At 40.4% G+C, this 20,793-nt stretch overlaps 2 protein-coding genes across 5 annotated transcripts in view; both read right to left on the reverse strand.

Annotated features, from left to right (window-relative positions):
* The window catches only part of CMYA5 (cardiomyopathy associated 5), an 88,316-nt gene extending 72,743 nt beyond the window's left edge, over nt 1-15,573 (reverse strand). The window contains exon 1 of the mRNA XM_025892714.2: nt 15,299-15,573. Within this exon, the coding sequence (XP_025748499.1) occupies nt 15,299-15,447 (149 nt within the window). The 5' untranslated portion in view covers nt 15,448-15,573. The remainder of the gene's footprint in view (nt 1-15,298) is intronic.
* Nucleotides 15,574-18,239: 2,666 nt separating this feature from the next.
* The window catches only part of TENT2 (terminal nucleotidyltransferase 2), a 71,550-nt gene continuing 68,996 nt past the window's right edge, over nt 18,240-20,793 (reverse strand). For all 4 annotated transcript variants that reach the window (XM_073905279.1, XM_025892667.2, XM_025892669.2 and 1 more), the window contains one exon: nt 18,240-19,700. In XM_073905279.1, the coding sequence (XP_073761380.1) occupies nt 19,626-19,700 (75 nt within the window). In that variant the 3' untranslated portion in view covers nt 18,240-19,625. The remainder of the gene's footprint in view (nt 19,701-20,793) is intronic.

Here is a 20,793-nt window from a genome sequence, read left to right on the forward strand (position 1 = left end):
AAAAAAAAAAAAAAAAAAGAAATGTTAAGGAGAGATTAAAGCACTCTTGGTGCTTAAAACAAAATGTGGAAGGGCAGATGTATCTAGGTCTCAGAGGGAAGAGGAAACAGGAAAACCATGAGGAATTCTTGTCTCTCTGTCTCTCTCTCCTTTAGCACAGCTTCCTCAATTTCTCTTGCACATGGCTCAGTAGGGCTGCCACCAACCAGCACCTTCAGTCCCAGAGTCTATACAATTGCTTGGAGTTCTGTTTTTCTTTGTAACAAACAATTATTTCCCAGGGAGATTAAGAGAAACCAAAAACAAAAACAGAATCCTGGCTTTCTGGAAAGGTATTTTATTGCTTCTCCCTCTCTCAACCTCTATATTCCAAAGAACAAAGAGAAAGGAGTGGGAAAAACATTACAACCTCACCTCTAGCGGATGGCATGAGCTGTCTTGATGAAGGATGGAGGCCTTCCTGAGCAACAGGATAGATTCAGATGGCTTTCACTCTCTTACCCCTGTATAGACAATAAATTGTGCTCACAGAATTCTGGGACAGAGGCATTCCTTGTATGTGCTCTATTTTGGGTGGACTGTTTTACGGTTTTAGAAGCTCACTTGAGTGATCCCACATTCAGAGTCCTACCCTTCCCATCTATATAGGATCTCCTCTCCACCCATCTTCTATATTCCAGAGCCCCTGCCTTGACAGATAGCCTTTATTTAGTTTTAAATAGCATTTTTTTTTCCGGGTACTAACTCAGACACCAAGTTACACTCAGCAATTTAGCTAATGTTCTTCTTGGACAGTTTGCAGAAGTAAATTTAGAATTTTTTTTTAAAGATTTTATTTATTTATTTAACAGAGAGAGACACAGCGAGAGAGGGAACACAAGCAGGGGGAGTGGGAGAGGGAGAAGCAGACTTCCCGCCGAGCAGGGAGCCTGATGAGGGGCTCTGTCCCAGGACCTTGGGATCATGACCTGAGCTGAAAGGCAGATAGATGCCTAATGACCGAGCCACCCAAGCGCCCCTAGAATTTTTTTGACTAATAGAAAAATTAACAATTTTTTAAAAAACAGAAAAACCAGTATTCTATCCAAAATATTATTTTTTTTAAGATTTTATTTATTTATTTGAGAGAGAGTGAGAGTGAAAGAGATCACAGAGGCAGAGGGAGAGGGAGAAGCCGATTTCGGCTGAGCAGAGAGTCCAACGCAGAGCTCAATCGCAGGACCCTGAGATCATGACCTGAGCTGAAGGCAGACACTTAACTGACTATGCCACCCAGGCGCCCCCAAAATATTATTGAAAAGATCAAAATAAAGTGGAATAGATTTCCAAAAAGTTGAGACCTGTCCCCCAAATCTTTTGTTTCTAAAACTAGCTAAATAGAATGTGTGTCTCCATTTCCAAGTTACTAGAAAAGATAATCTGATACTACTTGAGTCTCATTTCACCCCCTGACCGGGATCGTAGTAGCCCACCTTGTGTGTTGGAGCATAAATCTCCAGAGGAGGATTGACCTAGGTATATAGGACTAAAAGAATTAAAAGGCAATTAACTTTCTAATAATGGCAAATATATAGTTAAGAGATTTCCATACAGCTTTGAAACCTCAAAGCAGATACCAAGATGTGCAAGACAGGTCACGTTGAAGCCTAAGTTAAAGACTTGTTTGTTTTTATCATAAAATGGAAAGTCAAAGCTAGAATAAACAGTGATAGTTAAATTCAGGTGATATTTCATGGGAAAAGGTACACTTTTTTCATGTGCTCATTGGACAATTGTCTATCTTCTTTGGAGTACTGTCTATTCAGATCCTTTGCCCATTTTAAAATTGGGTTATTTGTCTTTTTATGATTGAGTTCTATAGTCCACCAGACCAGTTTTGAGGCATGGTTTTAACGGTTGTTCCTGGCTACCTAATCCCTCTTTTCCACACTTCTCATGATTCTCTGAACTACCAGGATCCTGTGAATACAGTCATTTTGTGCTTAAATTGGTCACAGCTAGCTTCTATTACAACTCAAAACCTGACAGACATAGATGGGAACCCAAGGCAGCTCCCCTCACCTAGAGAAAATCATTCACATAAGACTTCACTGGCAAATGGAAAGCTGTTCAGAGGCAATGTTGTTACTAAAGCCTGGGTTTCTGAATTTGTGATTCTCAACTCTTAAGCTACACAAACTCAGGCCAGGGGAACTTGTGGGATTGACAAGTGGAAATCTTGCAGTTTGAGCAGTAGGTAAGAACTGGAGCAGAGAGAAATGGAAAGAAAACTCTTAAGAAATTGTTGCCATTTCTCGCCATTCTACTCTAAGATTAAGTAGGCCATTGATTGTTGGAAGTTATTCAGATGCTAAGGCCCCAATTTTCTGCTGCTGGCAGTCCTCTCTCCGCCTTGATCCACAGAGGCTGAGTGACCCTGCATCTCCTGTCAACCTGGGTTGATATCCAGGGATTTTCTTCCAAAGGGTCGAGTATGTAAATGGAGTAGGAGTCCTAATTCTATCCACAGATTTAACTACGTATTTTGTTATCAGGCAATTTCAGTTCATGTATCAACACTGCCAACTTTGTGTATGCTTTCTCCCCACCCCTCCTTTTGTATCCTGGACTCTCTGAGTCAGGGAAATAAGAATATCCCTCCCTCCCAGAGTTATGAGTGATCTGAGGCCGAGGGCTTGGAGAAAGTTGTTTTCTGCAATGTCTGAGGTAGTATCCTTTGCTCACTCCTCTGAGCAGGACCACAACTGTAGCTCCAATGGGCCTCTGGAGTCCTGTCACTCCTAAGCACCCACTTTCCCTTTTCTGATGCCCCCTTCTCCCAGGAGAGTGTCTTAGGTCCTGAATTTGAAGGGAATTGTTCAAAGGGGAATCCAATCTAAATCAGATGCTGACAGGCTTAAACTTTTAGCCCTCTCAGAGGTGTTAGCACTTCTGTCCTTAATTTCTCTCTATTTGGCTGGCCTTTTGCCAAATTCAAAGACCGCTTGTGAGCTCTCATTCTCTGTGCCCTTGTCTTGGCACCCAGGAACAAAATGATTTGAGACTGTGATGGTATGAGCAGTGCTGATCTAAGAAAGGGAAACCCGAGGCCCTGGAATGAAATGTTTCATGGTGAGCTCCAACCACTTGTTCATTCGACAACCATTTCTTAAGACCTACTGTGTGCCAGACTGTGCCCTAGCTGCTGGAGACACAGCGGAGAAGCGAAACAAGGCCCCTGCCTTCATGGAGCTTTCCCTCTAGTGGTGGCAATAAACAATGAATAAACAAACCAAAAAAAACCCACCATTTCAGATAGTGATGGTGCCATGAAGAGCAATCTGAAATCGTGAATAATGTGATAGTGAAAGGTAAGAAGAGAGCCTGATGGGCAGAGTGGCTGAGGAAAGTCTCTTGTCATCTGTACTGATACTGAAGAGTAGATTTGGGGAAGAAGCACCAGGGAGAGAAGACAAAGACACGAATGCAGGAACAGGCTGAGCACGTTGGAGGTTCTGAAAGAAGCCAGCAGGGCTGGAATGTAGTGAACATTGCAGAAGGATGTGAGAGGACCTGTGAGAGGTAAGCAGGTCAGGGAGGGCCTTGAAATCTATGTAACCCTTAACACACAGAGGTTAAGTGTCTTGCACCAAGTCACACAGCAAGTAAGTGCACAGCCAGGATGATAAACCAGGTCTTTTCAGTCCTATCAGGTGTTTTTGCGTGATAACCTGGTTTATGCCCCAAATAGTGCTGGATGAAGAGGGGATTTACTGAAGCCCACCTTGGAGATCCAAAAACTCTAAGAGGAGACAAAGGCCACAACAGTCTCACTTTTCTCCTCCTTTTCTCCTGAAAACAAACACACACTAGATAGGAAAACTTCCAAGTGTACTGTGCTAAATCCAAAAATTCTTTTAAACAAAGGATCTGAATTTTATAGATATTATAGTAAATACCTATTGAACATTTATCATATGATCCTATAGAGCATGTAGAGAAGTTATTTTGGTATTTCTATGTTTGACCTTATGAAAATTCAATCACACGAGATTGCCTAATGTCTATTTTTAAACACAAGATCTACTCTCCCTATTACACACTAGGAAACTTATTATGCTAAGGTGCTGGTCAGGATTAGCTACTACGTAGATTTTCTGGATCTTTTATGCTTTGCTTTTAAAATCAGAAGCAAATTGAAATAATTATATGTGATACAATACATTAATAAAAGAAAGAACAAGAACCATATGATCCTCTCAACAGATGCGGAAAAAGCATTTGACAAAGTACAGCATCCTTTCTTGATCAAAACTCTTCAGAGTATAGGGATAGAGGGTACATACCTCAATATCATAAAAGCCATCTATGAAAAACCCACAGCAAATATCATTCTCAATGGGGAAAAACTGAGAGCTTTCCCCCTAAGGTCAGGAACACGGAAGGGATGTGCACTATCACCACTGCTATTCAGCATAGTATTAGAAGTCCAAGCCAAGCAATCAGACAACAAAAAGAAATAAAAGGCATCCGAATTGGCAAAGAAGTCAAACTCTCACTCTTTGCAGATGATATGATACTGTATGTGGAAAACCCAAAAGACTCCACCCCAAAACTGCTAGAACTCATACAGGAATTCAGTAAAGTGGCAGGATATGAAATCAATGCACAGAAATCAGTGGCATTCCTATACACCAACAACAAGACAGAAGAAAGAGAAATTAAGGAGTCGATCCCATTTACAATTGCACCCAAAACCATAAGATACCTAGGAATAAATCTAACCAAAGAGGCAAAGAATCTGTACTCAGAAAACTATAAAATACTCATGAAAGAAATTGAGGAAGACACAAAGAAATGGAAAAACGTTCCATGCTCATGGATTGGAAGAACAAATATTGTAAAGATGTCAGTGATACCTAGAGCAATCTACACATTCAATGCAATCCCCATCAAAATACCATCCACTTTTTTCAAAGAAATGGAACAAATAATCCTAAAATTTGTATGGAACCAGAAGAGACCCCGAATACCCAGAGGAATGTTGAAGAAGAAAAGCAAAGCTGGTGCCATCACAATTCCGGACTTCAAGCTCTACTACAAAGCTGTAGTCATCAAGACAGTATAGTACTGGCACAAAAACAGACACATAGATCAGTGGAACAGAATCGAGAGCCCAGAAATGGACCCTCAACTCTATGGTCAACTCATCTTCAACAAAGCAGGAAAGAATGTCCAGTGGAAAAAAGACAGTCTCTTCAACAAATGGTGTTGGGAAAATTGGACAGCCACATGCAGAAGAATGAAACTGACCTTACACCACACACAAAAATAGACTCAAAATGGCTGAAAGATCTAAATATGAGACAGGAGTCCATCAAAATCCTAAAGGAGAACACAGGCAGCAACGTCTTCGACCTCAGCCGCAGCAACTTCTTCCTAGAAACATCGCCAAAGGCAAGGGAAGCAAGGGCAAAAATGAACTATTGGAACTTCATCAAGATAAAATGCTTTTGCACAGCAAAAGAAACAGTCAACAAAACCAAAAGACAACCAACAGAATGGGAGAAGATATTTGCAAATGATATATCAGATAAAGGGCTAGTATCCAAAATCTATAAAGAACTTCTTAAACTCTACACCCAAACAAATGATCCAATCAAGAAATGGGCTGAAGACAGGAACAGACATTTTTCCAGAGAAGACATCCAAGTGGCCAAGAGACACATGAAAAAGTGCTCAACATCACTCAGCATCAGGGAAATCCAAATCAAAACCTCAATGAGAGACCACATCACACCAGTCAGAATCACTAAAATTAACAAGTCAGGAAACGACAGACGTTGGCAGGGATGCGGAGAAAGGGGAACCCTCCTACACTGTTGGTGGGAATGCAAGCTGGTGCAACCACTCTGGAAAACAGTATGAAGGTTCCTCAAACAGTTGAAATTAGAGCTACCATTCGACCCAGCAATTGCACTACTGGGTATTTACCCCAAAGATACAAATGTAGGGACCCGAAGGGGTACGTGCACCCCAATGTTTATAGCAGCAATGTCCACAATAGCCAAACTGTGGAAAGAGCCAAGATGTCCATCGACAGATGAATGGATAAAGAAGATGTGGTATATATATACAATGGAATATTATACAGCCATCAAAAGGAATGAAATCTTGCCATTTGCAACGACGTGGATGGAACTGGAGGGTATTATGCTGAGCGAAATAAGTCAATTAGAGAAAGACATGTATCATATGACCTCACTGATATGAAGAGTTCTTAATCTCAGGAAACAAACTGAGGGTTGCTAGAGTGGTGGGGGTGGAGGGATGGGGTGGCTGGGTGATAGACACTGGGGAGGGTATGTGCTATGGTGAGCGCTGTGAATTGTGTAAGACTGTTGAATCACAGACCTGTACCTCTGAAACAAATAATACATTATATGTTAAAAAAAAAAAGAAGAAGAAGAAGCAGCAGGAAGGGAAGAATGAAGGGGGGAAAATCAGAGGGGGAGATGAACCATGAGAGACTATGGACTCTGAGAAACAAACTGAGGGTTCTAGAGGGGAGGGGAGTGGGGGATGGGTTAGCCTGGTGATGGGTACTAAAGAGGGCACATACTGCATGGAGCACTCGGTGTTATATGCAAACAATGAATCATGTAACAATACATCAAAAACTAATGATGTAATGTATGGTGATTAACATAACATAATAAAAAAATCTAAGATTCTAAAGGATTAAAAAAAATAAAAGTAATTTTACACTCAAGTAAAAAAGAAAGAAATTGGCTAATAAAGACCAGATGTGTGTATACTGTGTATACATATGCAAGAACTTGAGGTGAGCCCAGAATTCATGAGTGTTCCAGCACTCTGTCATTAGACTAGGGTCAGAATCCTAGTGCACTTTCCAGCTGCCTGACATTAGATAAATTATTCAGTACAACTAAGCCTCCATTTTCTCTCTCATAAAACGGAGATGAAAACAATGCCTATATCATAGAGTTATTGTGAAAATAACTCAAAATAACAAGTGACAGTGCAAGGAATAGACTCGCTATTCCTTGAGTAAATAATGGTTGGGCTTCTTCCCTGGGTCTCTGTTCACTCATCAGAAACATAAGTCAGGGAAATGATGCTAAGGCCCCTTCCAGGATAAGTGCCATCAGCAGCCAGGCTTTCCTGCCAGACTTGGACCTAGGACAGTGACACCTTTTTCTGCAGACAGATAGAGAAGGGCTAGCCAGATGGACCCAGAGACTGATACACAACTCACAGGGAAACGAGCAAGGAAGCTTAAGGGACTGAGACTTGATGGGCCAGGGTCCTGGTAGACCCCCACCTCAGTTCCCCAGGCCCAATTCATTTCACCAATGCATTCACTTCAACTAATTGCATGTGAGATTATTTGTTTATTGTCTGCCCTCTCCAGAAACTGAACTCTAAAGATTAGGAATTCTGTTTTGTTCACTCACTCTATGTAGGTCCCCAATAAGTATTTGTTGAATGAGCCTCTTTTTTTATAGTAGTTATATTTCTAAAATTGAAGGTGTCATGAGCTTAGCTAAGCTACTCAGAGGTATTGCTCCCTCGGCATCCATTTTGTTTGGCTAAGTGACCTGCAGGAGCCTTAAACTGACACCAGCCTCACTCATGCTAGCACATGCCCTGGGTAACCGTCTGAAGAGTCATATGCCACTGAAGTTCCTGATATGACTTCCCCAACAGTTCTTGTGATCAACAATCTCCCCCATCTTCAATGCCTCCCCACTCTGTGCCCCTTAGATAAGACCCCCATGGAGCATACCAAAACCCTACTCATTTTAGTTTGAATTGACTGATCCAATCTCAGCCCAGGAAGCCCCAAAGTCCTCCACTCATGGACCCTAATAAAGGCATATGTCCCAGATCTTGACTTTCTCTCTGCACTCTGCCTTGACTTCCCCATGTGGCCCCCTGAGCTATGCTGTGTACTTCCTCCAGGACTTGTGAGTAATAAACTTCTGTACTGCGATTTCTCTTGTGGTCTTTTGTCAAACTATGGCTCACCATCTGGCACCCTATGCTCCACTTAACAAATGTCAATTTAACAAAGTCATAACAGGACGAAATTAATCTTATTTACAAATCAACAATTTTAAGTGCCCTACTGAAATCAGACATTAAGAGGAATTTGTGGTGAATGTAAATTTGTTTAGCATGCTAATTTTTTTTTAAAGAGAAGCATCATCAAACTAAGAAAACATCAGTGGCTCCATAAGAAGGTTTGGAGCATTCAATTTGGTAGACAACAGTAGCATCAATTAATCTTCCCACATATCATGGACTTTATCAGATTAGGATGTGGAATTTTGGAACTGAATACACTTCAGTTGCCTTAATAGAGGACTTTTCTCTGGACAAAAAGCAAAGCCTATTCTTATCCTCCCATCTATGATCTGGCTCAAGGGCCAGTCTAAAGGAGGCTTTCCAACAAGTCACAGAAGTTGGGAATGATGACCGCAGACATCCTAATTGAACAATCCCTCAGTACTTATCACTGTCCCCTCCAAGCTACTGTGTTTCCAGAGTCACTGGACATTGTCAATTCCTGGTCAATGAATGTAACCAAAATTCTCCCTAATCTAACAGGTTCAATCTCCCAACTAAATTTGCTTCTCACAGGAGTCTGGATGATTTGACAATTCACTTGTTTATTCATTCATTCAGTTATTCATGCCATTCACTTATTCATTCAACAAATATTCTCAGGCTTAGAAATCCTGAGTGCTTCGAGAGGAGAAAAAGAAAGCTTAGACAGAGCAGCAATTAACAGCACAAGAGTTGGAACTAGGACCTAAAGGAATATCTAACCACATATTGTGCCTGAAATATCTTTCTGCCCAGCTGCTGTATTACCTCCGCAAAACCTTTCTAAATCTAATTTTAAGAAGAATGTATGTCTTGGGACACCTGGATGGCTCAGCCAGTTAAGTGTCTGCCTTCAGCTCAGGTCATGATTCTGGGGTCTTGGGACTGAGCCCCGCACCAGGCTCCCTGCTCAGCGGAGAGTCAGCTTCTCCGTCTCCCTCTGCCCCTCCCCTGGCTTGTGCCCTCTCGCTCTCAAATGAATAAAATCTTAAAAAAAAAAGAAAGAAAGAAAAAGAATATATGTCTTTTCTCTATTCCTTTGTTAATATCCCTAGTGTAATGCTTATGACATTATGTTGGAGCTAATTGCTTCCCTGTGCCAGACTGAGCTGCTTGAGAGAAGCAACTGTGCCACCCAATCACCTTCATGCTCCTGGTGCCTAGCACAGGGTCTGGCATATACAACTTTAGGAGCAGGTCTGTGGATTCCAGTGATGCTAAGGATGTCTAGGTATTATCAGGCCCACATTGTCTAATATGGTACCCACTAGCCACATGCGGCTATTGAGTACTTAAAACATAGCTGTGAGGGAGGAATCGAGATGCACTGAAAAGTGAAATACACACCAAATTTCAAAGACTTAGCATAAAAATATATAAAATATCCCATTAATAATTTTTATATTGATTACATGTTGAAATGATAACACTTTGGATGTGGGGTTAAATAAAATAAATTATTTAAATTAATTTCACCTGCTTTTTACATCTTTTAATGTGGCTATTAGAAAATTTTAAATTACATATGTGGCTCACATTATATTTCTACTGGATAATGCTGGCCTAAGCCAAAGCTTGTACTCTTTCAGGTACAAGCCATAACCAGTCTCTTAAACCTGGTTTTCTAAGTTTTCTTGGTAGGAAAAGGAATTTGGTTATATTGTCTGAATTGAGTCAAGGTTTTCATTAAGCCTAGGTTCAGAATATCCAAGAAATATAAGACACATTTCTTTTATATTTGCAAAATTCTACAGTCAATATGTTCCACACATTAATAGGTTTGCTGTTAAAAAAAAAAAAAATCCAACTCTTGCTGTATTCTCTACATTGAGTCAAAGTCTAACCAAGGGCATGCAACACCCATGCAGCCAACATTTAAATAGCTCTTCAGTTTCTGGCTCCAAGTGCCTGTGGTAATAATCTCTCTCCTCCCTCAGTCTTTGGCATCCTGAGCAGTCACCCCTCCCATTTCAGCTCTTTCCACTGACCTCAAAAGAGGGCCGGCTCAAATAACACACTTGTCAAAACACCTGGGTAAGCACAGCAGTGGGAGACAGCATATAAATAGATATATGGAAACAGAGTGCTCCGTACTAATAACAAAAACCCCTTACAAACTGCCTTCACCTTCCAAAAGTTTTGTTTCTTACAATGATTAGTTAAATGTAAATGTCACTAATAATTTTACTCCTATCAGCTCGGACAGACCTATTTTATACAGGCACTAGCAAAACTGCAATTCAAGATGATTTCTAAGTTTTGGGTACTGCTGTGGCAAAAAACCTCTGTGCATAAATAGAGAAATTAAGACTGAACAACAGAAAATGATCCAAAGCAAAAATACTGAAAAATTTCTAGGTAATCTGTCAGAAAGACTAAAAGGGTCAGGCTTCACTGGTCTCCAGTCAGAAAAATGCAAAAATAATGAGTGCCTATTTACATATTTCCCTCCATGTAGAAGACCATACGTTTGAAACATTTAGCAGTGTTTGGCACACAGTCTTCATACAATAAATATTATTAATGAATATATGAATGCATAGGCCCTTACTATCGAATGGAATACTGCAATCACCAGGTCTTTGTTTTAAACCTTGAGTGATACGGTAGACCAAATACAGCTTCCTATTCCACTCAGACTAAAACATGAAGTCCTCACCATGGCCTGTAAAGCCCTACCTGATCTGTAACCCAACTACTTCTCAGATTCACCTCCCACCCCTCTCCCCTTTATTTACTCTGCTCCAGCAACCTGACCTCCTTGTGTCCTCAAACAAGCCCCACGTGTTCCTGCCCCAGTGCCCGTGGAGCAGCTCTTCCCTTTTCTTAGGACACTCATTCCTTCCTTCTCTGCTCGTGTCACCTTATCAGAGAGGCCTTCTTCACCAACATACCCAAAAACAACATAACCCTTATCCTGCTGCATTTGTCCTCCTATCACTTATTGCCACCTGGCATATTACGTATTTATTTGTTTGTCTCCCCGAACTGGAAAGTCACTCCCAGGAAGGCAGAAACTGTTCATTTTGTTCACTGCTATATCCTTTTGCCTAGAAAGTGTCTGGCACACAGGAGTTCAATAAATGTTTGTTGAATGAATAAATTAATGAACATTGGATTGGAGCTGAGGCAGCTGGATCTAATCCCAATTCTACCACTAAAAACTTATGTGACTTTGAACAAATGTCCCCTGACATTCATCTCCTGAGTCTGCAAAAGGACTGGCTGGGGAAAGATGCTTCTAAAGCTTCTCGCAGCTTGAACATCCTGTGGATTCTATAGAGCTCCTTTCCACATCTAACTTTTATGAAGTTTTAGCAACACAAAAATCATTTTTGATAGTCACAAACTACTAGCTCTCTAGGCACTTCATTATGATTGAATACCCTGCTCCCAAGGCCCCTGATGAAGACTTCCCCATTCCTTCCAGGCAAGATGGATCCCAGGACTAGATCCCTACTTTGAGGTACTTCATATAGACCTTTTTTTCCTCAAACCTCTTATAACACTTAATGACATAATTGTGTTTTTCTATTTCTATTTCTCCAATGAGAATGCGAACACCTTGGAATGGTAATGAATTCTTAGTAATTTTTGTATCCCTAGCACCTTTGCATGGTCCATGGCAATTAGTAGGTATTCCATGAATGTGTAGTGAATGAATGAATACAGGAAAGTCAAAGTGAAATAGGATCATGACTCATATTAAAAACTGAGACCATCATTCTCCCCTCATTGATGGAGGTGGGCAGAAGATAAAGCTTTGCTGCCAATAATGGTTCATCTGAAGTGAGGTAAGAAACTAAAACTTATTGGGAACTTCCTAAGGGCAAGTACTCTTACACATATTCACATAGTTTATTTAATCCTATGACAACCTTATAAATTAGGAAGTATTACTACCATTTTACAGATGAGAAAATTAAGGCTCCGAGAAAATAGGGAATTTGCCCATGATAGAATGGCTAGTAGGATTCACACTCGGGTTTCTTCATGCCATATATCATACTCATATCACTAAATAATACATCAGGAGGGTAGTTCTCTGATTCAATACAAGCATTGGCATGTGTAATAATGAGCTTTTATGCACTAGAAAAGCATTTTTACAATTAAAGGGAATTTTTTCCTTGATTCAGAAAGGTGGCTATGGATAATTCCACCTGCCATTTTTGAAAGTGTAAAGAAAAGGTTTACAAGCAGATTACACTTGTGCCTTTTGAATTTTGAGGGTTTTTTTTCTGATAATAAAGTGCACTACCTGTTCATTATAGAAAAACCAAGAAATACAGATATTTTTTAAAATTTTAGTCAATCATTATCCCATCACTTAGAGACAGCCACTATAAACCTTTTTTAACCTTAAGGTTAATAAAGGTTACCATAAGTTTTATTATATTCTTTATTATGTTAACCTTTATTAACCTTTTATGAAACTTTATTAACCTTTTAGGCCTTTTTCCAATATATATTTTATAGTGAGATCATTCTAAATTATACAATGAGCATTTCTTTCATATTCAATATACATATTTCCCATATTGTTAGAAATCTTCATAAATAGCATTTTAATAATGGCTTAGTAACATCACATAAAGTAGATGCAATAATCATTCTGTTACTATTAGGCTATTTCCACTTATTTACTATTAAGTGCCTCTTAGTTTAAAAAAAACCCAGTTTGTAATTTAACTTCTGAGAATGGTTCCAACCGCCAAGAAAATGCAAACAGCCTTTCCATTCAAGATGGGGGGAAACTCCTACTATTATGCAAAGAATGCGGTCTAGTAATTTTTCAAGGTAGAAGCTAGTTGGAGCTATTCCAGGTCCACCTACAGTAAGGGTCTCTCGACTGCACAAGAAGGGAGGTGGTGAAAGTCTAGCAGTGGCTTGGAGGAAGCAGACCCAGGCTCACCTCCAGGTTCTATGACTTGCCTTATACCCTCAGTAAATCATATAAAGCCTGTTTCCTCATCTATAAAAGGACAGTCAGCATATAGTGTTGCTGGGAGGGTTTAAAATGAGAAAATATCCGTAAACACTCAGCACGAAGACTGGCACAGAGTGGACTCTCTTATAACTCTAAAACTTCGGCAGCAGAGCCAAGAGGAAGGGGCAAAGAAAGATGGGAAAGCATTCTTACCTCCCATCCTTTAGAGAATATTCCAAATTCTCACTTCTAGCCTCGGGGGGGGGGGGGGGGGGAGAACTTTAGGCCATATTTGTAAACTTACAACAAAATAGTTTGATTTGTGACAACACTTTGAAGTAGGAAAAAGTCGGGGACTCCCAGTTCCCCTGAGAGGTCCTGCCCACTGACATCTCTCCACCTCTAGCTATGGTTTTCATCTCCTTTCCCCTGGCCTTCGCCATGGTTCAGTCCCTAGACATCTTTCTCTTTGTTACTGTCTCCCTGATCTGAGTCCTTCTAAAACCAACTTCCAGTCTGCTATCAGCAATCCTTCCATAACTCCAGTCTGTTTTCCTAAATCTTGCTCACAGGCTTACTGATTTCTTGTTATCCATGTCATCAAATCCAAAATTAAAAAGTGTGATGGTTTGCAAGGCCTCCACCCCCACCCCATTCCCTCTGGTTGCCCTCACTCTATTAATTCCAATTCTTGCCCTAATGTCCACCCTTACCATCTGTAGTCAGAGCAGGCTGAAATTTACTACAGATAAATCCTATCTTTACCTGAAGATCTTGACCTTTGTTAAAGGGCAATGCAACCTCAATGTGCTTTGAATCACTGTCAGCTGCTCACATTTTAGAGTAAACGAGTTTGCAAATTCTCTAGGTGGTAAATTTTGGTTGGGCAAAGATAAGGATCCTGAACACCATTAAGGGGGAAAGGTTATAAAGGCTGGGATTGGCAGATTTCCCTTCTCAGTATTGTCCAGGAATCACAGGTCACTATTCCCTGTTCCGTTTCCCACAGGTATCTTCTCTTCCTCTTTTCCTTTCAGCATCTCCTGCCTACTCACTAAAGCCCAGGTCATGCCCACTTCTCAAAGCAGCACCGATCTACACACTCTCTTCCTCCCTGCCCCTCTCATTTATTTGGCACAGAGACTCATACTCCCCATATTGCTAACTTCTTCCATAAAGTCCTTGAGGACAGGTGCTGTGCCTACTTCCCACTTGGCAGTTACTAGAGAAATATGTGACCAACATTCCAGACTTCTAAACTGACTGACTAGTCGCCTTAATCGGTCCTACTCCATGGGCTATTTCAACTTCAGCTCTGCTGGCTTTGGTTGGACGGAACTTTTAACGTGGCATTCTGAAATGCTGTACATCCATCTGTCCCCTACAAAGCCATTCTACTGATATTAATAGATTTAGGAAAGGACATCACTGACTGACAAAACAAAACAAAGAAACAAAAAACCCATACCCCAAAGAGAACATGTGAAAGTAGAAACAAATCCAAATAGGAGATGAGTCCTACTATTCTCATTTTAGGGCCGACATGAAGGCTGGGAGATGTAGGTGGAAGGAGACCCATATTTTTTATACAGTATTGCCTAATTGTAATCACATTCATTGAAACGTTGATATTTGGAACCATGAAAAAAAAAGCAGGATTTTAAGAACACGGGTTATTGAAACTCATGTTTTTCTCCAAGTAATTTACGAGCCTTTGTACCAAATTAAAGTCCTCTTACAGCGACCTAGTGCAGGTTCCAAGAGCCCTCCAGGCAGTCATTTGAAGGCTCTAAAGCAGCCCTCTCCGTCTCCACCCCCACTCATATCCTCTTCTCCTCTAGCTCAGGGTTTTAAGATTGTTCCTATGCCTTGGGCCAAATATAAGCGGTTCAACACATTTCTGCAGTTAGGCAGGACCCTAAGTAAATCCCCAGGAATAAACAAGAGCAAGTCACAAGTTGCTGGGCGGAGGGGGGGCGGGGGTGGCGGAGAGGAGGAGGAGGGGCGGTAATGAACTTTGCTGCTGCAGGCGGGCCTGTCACTCTAGCTGACAGCAAGCACCTTCACCTTCAAGTTTCTTACCAAGGCAGCATCCCCTGAAAGAAAGTGCATAGCTCGGAGGCAGGGCACGCTAGCTGAAAAAGAAAAGGGAAGCGTTGCGGAGTCTCCCTGCGAAGCCCCTGCCCTCGAGGCCGCATTTCCAGGCCTGCGGCCGGGCAAGCGCTCGGACTGTGGCCTGAGAGGGGAGCACGCTACCTGGCGTCCGGCTCCTCCTCCGACTCCGCGGCCGTTTCGTCCTCCTCGCTCTCCGATTCCTCGTCGCTCTCCAGCCTTCGGGTGGCCTCCTCGTCCCCGTCGGAGCCGAGGGGACTCTCCGCGGCGTAGGTGCTGTCGCTGCTCGCCATCGTGCCTCTGCCGGGCCGGAGCCGGAGCTGGAGCCGGAGCCGCCCGCGCGCGCCCGGTGTTCTCCCTCTGACTGCGCCTCTGGCCCCGACCCGGCCAGGCTCTGCCCTGCCCCGGCGGGCGGCTCGGGTTCCCGGCCCCGGGGGCGGGCTAGCCCCGAGGCTTTAAATAGAAGGCGTCAAAGTTTCGCCACCGAGCTTCTGGGGCCCGGGCTCAGCGAGTTCTCTTCCCCTGCGTCTGCCAACTTCCCCCTCCCCGACCCTCCCCGCTCCAGTTTAGGCAGATCCCTGGCGGCCCTTTGGGCAACTCTTGATCACCCTTCCGAAGGGGGGTTAGATTCCAGCTGCACCAGGGGCTTGAAAGGAGGAAAGGCACCCAACCCCGCCTCTCTTCCCTCCAGTGTGGCTTTGGTGTGCTGTATGCTTGGTGCCCAACTACTTGATGGACCCTTCATCCCAACCAAGTAACTACTCCTTACTAAGCATAGCGCTTACTAGTTCAGGCACTCTGCTAAGGGTCTCATTTCCATTACCCCCTCACAATTCTGCTGTGGTACTTTTAACTGCAATGCTGGTTTTTTAGATCAGAAAACTGAGGCTCAGAAGAGCTTGGGAAGCTGGCTGGCTCAAGGTCTCCTGCCTAGTATGTGATCCTATGGGAAACAAAGCTAGGTCTGCCATCTTCAAGGGCCCAGTTTTCAACCATTGTTCCTTCATATTGCCTCCTTTTGTGTTTGCAAATCAAATAATTGTGTATTCTCATCCTTGGTGACCTGTAGACTGTTTAAGTCAGGGCATTTTTCTCTCTCCTAAAAACCTTCAAGAGAAATAATTTTCCTCACATTGGCCAAAGTCTAAGTTCTGTCTGAAACTCAACCCAAAGGCCCCAGACTTGCGTTGGATCATAGCGTGCTTACGCTTAAAACCACTCTAATGGCTTCCCCATGCTCAAGGACTAAAGCCCAAGCTCCTTAGGGAAGATGAACACTGGATAACAACAGCCCACATCTCGTTTCTTCTTTAGAAGTCAGGATTCCCAACATTTATCAAGTCACACCACTGTGCCTTTACTTACAGTTCCTTCTGCCTGAAAGGTTTTCCCAACCTTTATTTACCTGGTGACTGACTCTCCATTCAAGATCACCACCTTTCTCTGAAATGCCCAGGTTAAGTTCAATACCCCTTTCGGGTTCCATTATCCTATATTCAAATTATGTTTGTGTCTCTTTGCCTCAGTCACTCTATAAATTTGTTACTCATCTTTTTCCACACCATCCCCATCTCTTACAAGGCCAGAGCAAGCAAAGTACTTAGCACAGAGTAGACACTTAATGAATGTTGCCTGAAGAAAACAGGACCAGACCTGCCCAGTACATACAACAGATAGAGATATCTTTATATAACGGTCTTCTTTTCATGAGGATGATTTTATGGCTAGAATAGCTAACATTTATTTTTAATTACAGCAAATTCTATTCACAGAGTTGCTAAATATGATGAACATAAGTTAGGTAATATTCACCAGTTACACTAGCTTGTATGTGTGTATTAAGTCTGTGAGCAAAGAATTGCAGATAATTCAGATACAGTACAGAAGTATCAGCTGGTGTGTATGGGAAGGGAAGACAGAGGAGTCCAGTCTTCCAGGGTTCATTAAACCAGGTTCAGCAAGTTATTATCTTAACATGAGCTAGATTTATCCAACTAGTAATCCCAAATGACTGACTCCTCACCTAGGACAAAAAGAATGCAATCATAGCTGTGGGAATCTGTTAAACTCACCAAAACTACAGGTAGCTGCTGTATATTCCTTCCATCTAACTCAAAATTTCTTGGGAACACTAATTAAAGTCAAGATTTATTTGCAAAGATCCTAGTTCAAACCAATCCAAAATGTAGAACTGCAGTACCGATAACACATTTTTAACTTTGTAACACTATCTTCTTAATAATGCATGCAAATGAAATGGCCAGATCAATACAAATAGAACATAAAAGAATGTATTATTCACCACACAAAAATTCAAAAATTCAAACTAAAAATAAAAGTCTAAAAAATTCCCTCAATATACAGCTCACTTATCTGACACATCTATCACAAGGTACATAATCTTAGGCTTCAGTCTATTGATTTGGAAATGGGTATAAATTTATTAACAAATAACTTCTTTATCTATGTGTTACAGCAAGATAGCTAAAAAGTAGCAGCAGCAAAATGAGGGGGTGGGGGAGTACGTGGCACTGAGCGCTGAGAAAACAGGGGCAATAAAAGAGTCCATACCATGGTAAATGAATGCTAGGGCTTTCTTAGGAAATGTCCCAATACTGTCGAGGCAGAACACCCTTCGCACTTAAACATCCCTGAGAGCTACACAGTACTACCATGGAGTACTAGGACTGTTTTTTATTGTTTTTAATGATTATCAGAGTCATCACTAGAATATTAATTATACTCAGTACATTCTGATAAAGCAGTTGCACAGTGTGTATTTTAGGAAAACTACCAAGAAAAAGAACTGATGTATAAAGCTCCATTGCCTCAAAAGTGCTGAACATGAGTAATCTAAAAAAATTCACCTATGTGGAAAGCTTCATTCCTAATAAAGCCAGAGAAATACAGTGTTGATGTGGTTAGCTGGCTTAACCAAGAATGAACTCAATTCTGAGATTCTCTGTATAATCTATATTATCAAGCATAAAAGTTAGCTTCAGTTCAGTTCTAGATGAGAACTACAGCCTCAATCTCATCGCAAAAGACTAGCACAGAGACAAAACAAAACAAAACACACCAACAATTTCCATATATAAACTTTATTCCATTTGACATCATACAAAAATTTAAACTTAAAGAAGAAAAGGAAAATATGCACCTTTACAAGTCAAAGAAAAGCAAAAGTCTTAGCATTTGAATTGGTCTGCAAAAAACCCAAATACATTAAAGGTACAAACTGTGCTACAGCAGGCCTAAAAGAAGTTGTACACAGTCTTTCTGAAAAAGTTAAAATTGTTTTCAAGATTACTTTTCATATTTAAATGTACAGGCACTGACCAATTTACAAATATTTACATAAACCAAAAACAACCTTAATAAAACACTGTAGCCTTTTTTTAAGCAGCTACCACTACTTCTTCATATGGAAAAAAAATACTAAAAAAGTTATCTTTACAAACATTAAGTTTTTATTTATAATAATTTTATGTCTTACCTAAAACATTTTATAGTGGCTTACTGCCTAAAAATTCCAGTTTAGATTACAATCCTGTAACTGTATACAGAAGAAATCTGATACCATCAATAGGATATAATCTCAACTTTGATCTTTCCCCAGTCTGATGCTTCACGTCACAGGGAAAATAAAAGCAAGAAAACATGAAATAAAGTAAAAGTGCACAATGCACTAAACTATCATAAAGCACAGGGGACTTACAATCTTTTCAAAATGTCTACAATGAACTAATTCTTTAAAACAATTTACTAACTGCTGAAAAATACAGAGTTAGTGCTCATATTACTACAGTGCAAAATGTACTGTTTTCAACAAAAAATTTAAAGCAATCTCAAGAGTACATCAAAAGCATGTGAGGTACTAATGAAATGCTAATAGAGACACACCCAAAGCCTCAGTCTATCCTGGTGAGTCAAGTGAAGACTTAAGGCAATTGTCCAGTATTTCAAGCCTCTGCAGTGATTTCAGTGAAATAACAGATTTCATTTTGCTTCAAGTAACTGAATAACTGGCTTGAATCTTCACTTTACTAGAATAGAGAGACAACAAACTATCTACTGTACGTTATACGTTAAGTATGTATGAATCAATCCCTTTCCAAAATTCCACACATATCTTTAGTATTAGCATGTGGTATAATTAATTGAAGTTATATCAAAAACCTTTTATTTGTTCAGATAATTCCCCAAAAAATATTTTATCTGATCTGAAAGTTCATGCCATAATATTACTAATCAATGTAAACATTTTCAAAAATACATCTTTAAATCAAAGGGTTTTATTAGGAAATGTCATAATAAAATATGCAATCTTTATATAAGTATGTCCTCTTAAAAATAAAACATGAAAACAAGAACAATTAAAAAGAAACCATGATGGAGGTAAACAAAATGCATTATGATGTTACTATTGTTCTTTATTTCTCAGAAGATTTTATTAAGAAATACAGGCCAGTTATCTTTTCAGGATAGCAGCTCTTAAAGGTAGTATACTGTTCAAATCTCTTTTGTTTTTCAATCTGTGCCACGACTGGGAGAGAAAGAAAAATCATTCTTAAAACATAAAACTTATATAAGTGGAACAAAGACTGAAATGAGAGTTACTAGGAATGTTAAATAGTGGTTCTCTCTAGGTGGCAAAATTGGGGTAATATTTTTCCTTTGTGTTTTTTATCTCCCAAGTTTTTAATACAGTAAAAGTATTGCTTCTGCCATCAGAAAAGAAAATGTTATTTAAAAACTCTATACCTGTGTGATTCCAATTCATTAAAAAAGAAATGGACACAGCATTAAAAAAGAAATGGACACAGAGATGGTACAAAAAGATACAACTGACAATATTAACATTTATTCAGAGATTTAAACTATTTCATCTACAACAGCAAGGTAATGAAGACAAAACCTTCGGGTTTGAGAGGGTGTGAGAAAATTACTTCAATTACTTGGTTGACTAGTTTGCATCTAGTAAGCTTTTTCAATCAAAAATAGTATTATGGAGAGAGTAAATCTCAAATAAACCACTTTATAGTTTTGAAAAGGAAGAGTAAACATATAACTTGTAAAAAAAAACAAAAAAAAAAACCCAAACTCTTATTCACAGGCTAAAACTCTGGCTCACTACTTGGTGACTGCGTATCTTTGTAGTTTATTCTCATTTCAGTTGTTCAGTTGACTGAAAGTACTGGTTTTATAAAACTTTTTTTTTTTTTAAGATTTTATTTATTTATTTGACAGAGAGAGACAGGGAGAGCAGGAACACAAGCAGGGGGAGTGGGAGAGGGAGAAGCAGGCTTCCCGCTGAGCAGGGAGCCCGATGTGGGACTCGATCCCAGGACCCTGGGATCATGACCTGAGCCGAAGGCAGACGCTTAACGACTGAGCCACCCAGGCGCCCGAAAGTATTGGTTTTATAGCTAATCAATCCTAAATGAAAACTCATGCATCAACAATGTAGCAATGCTATTTCTGAGTTCTCAATTTGTTCTGATAGACAAAAATATTCCCTCTTGGATATTTGTTTTGCCCTGCAGAATTCCATTAATCTTAATATTCTAATCTGGCTGACAAACTGAGAGGGCCTAACGTGGAAGGATAGCTTGTAATATGATAAACTTGCATTTTTA

The sequence above is a fragment of the Callorhinus ursinus genome, unplaced genomic scaffold (genome assembly GCF_003265705.2).
Source record: "Callorhinus ursinus isolate GAN/ISIS: 27379988/994484 unplaced genomic scaffold, GSC_fseal_2.0 scaffold23, whole genome shotgun sequence".
In the NCBI taxonomy this organism is placed as follows: domain Eukaryota; kingdom Metazoa; phylum Chordata; class Mammalia; order Carnivora; family Otariidae; genus Callorhinus; species Callorhinus ursinus.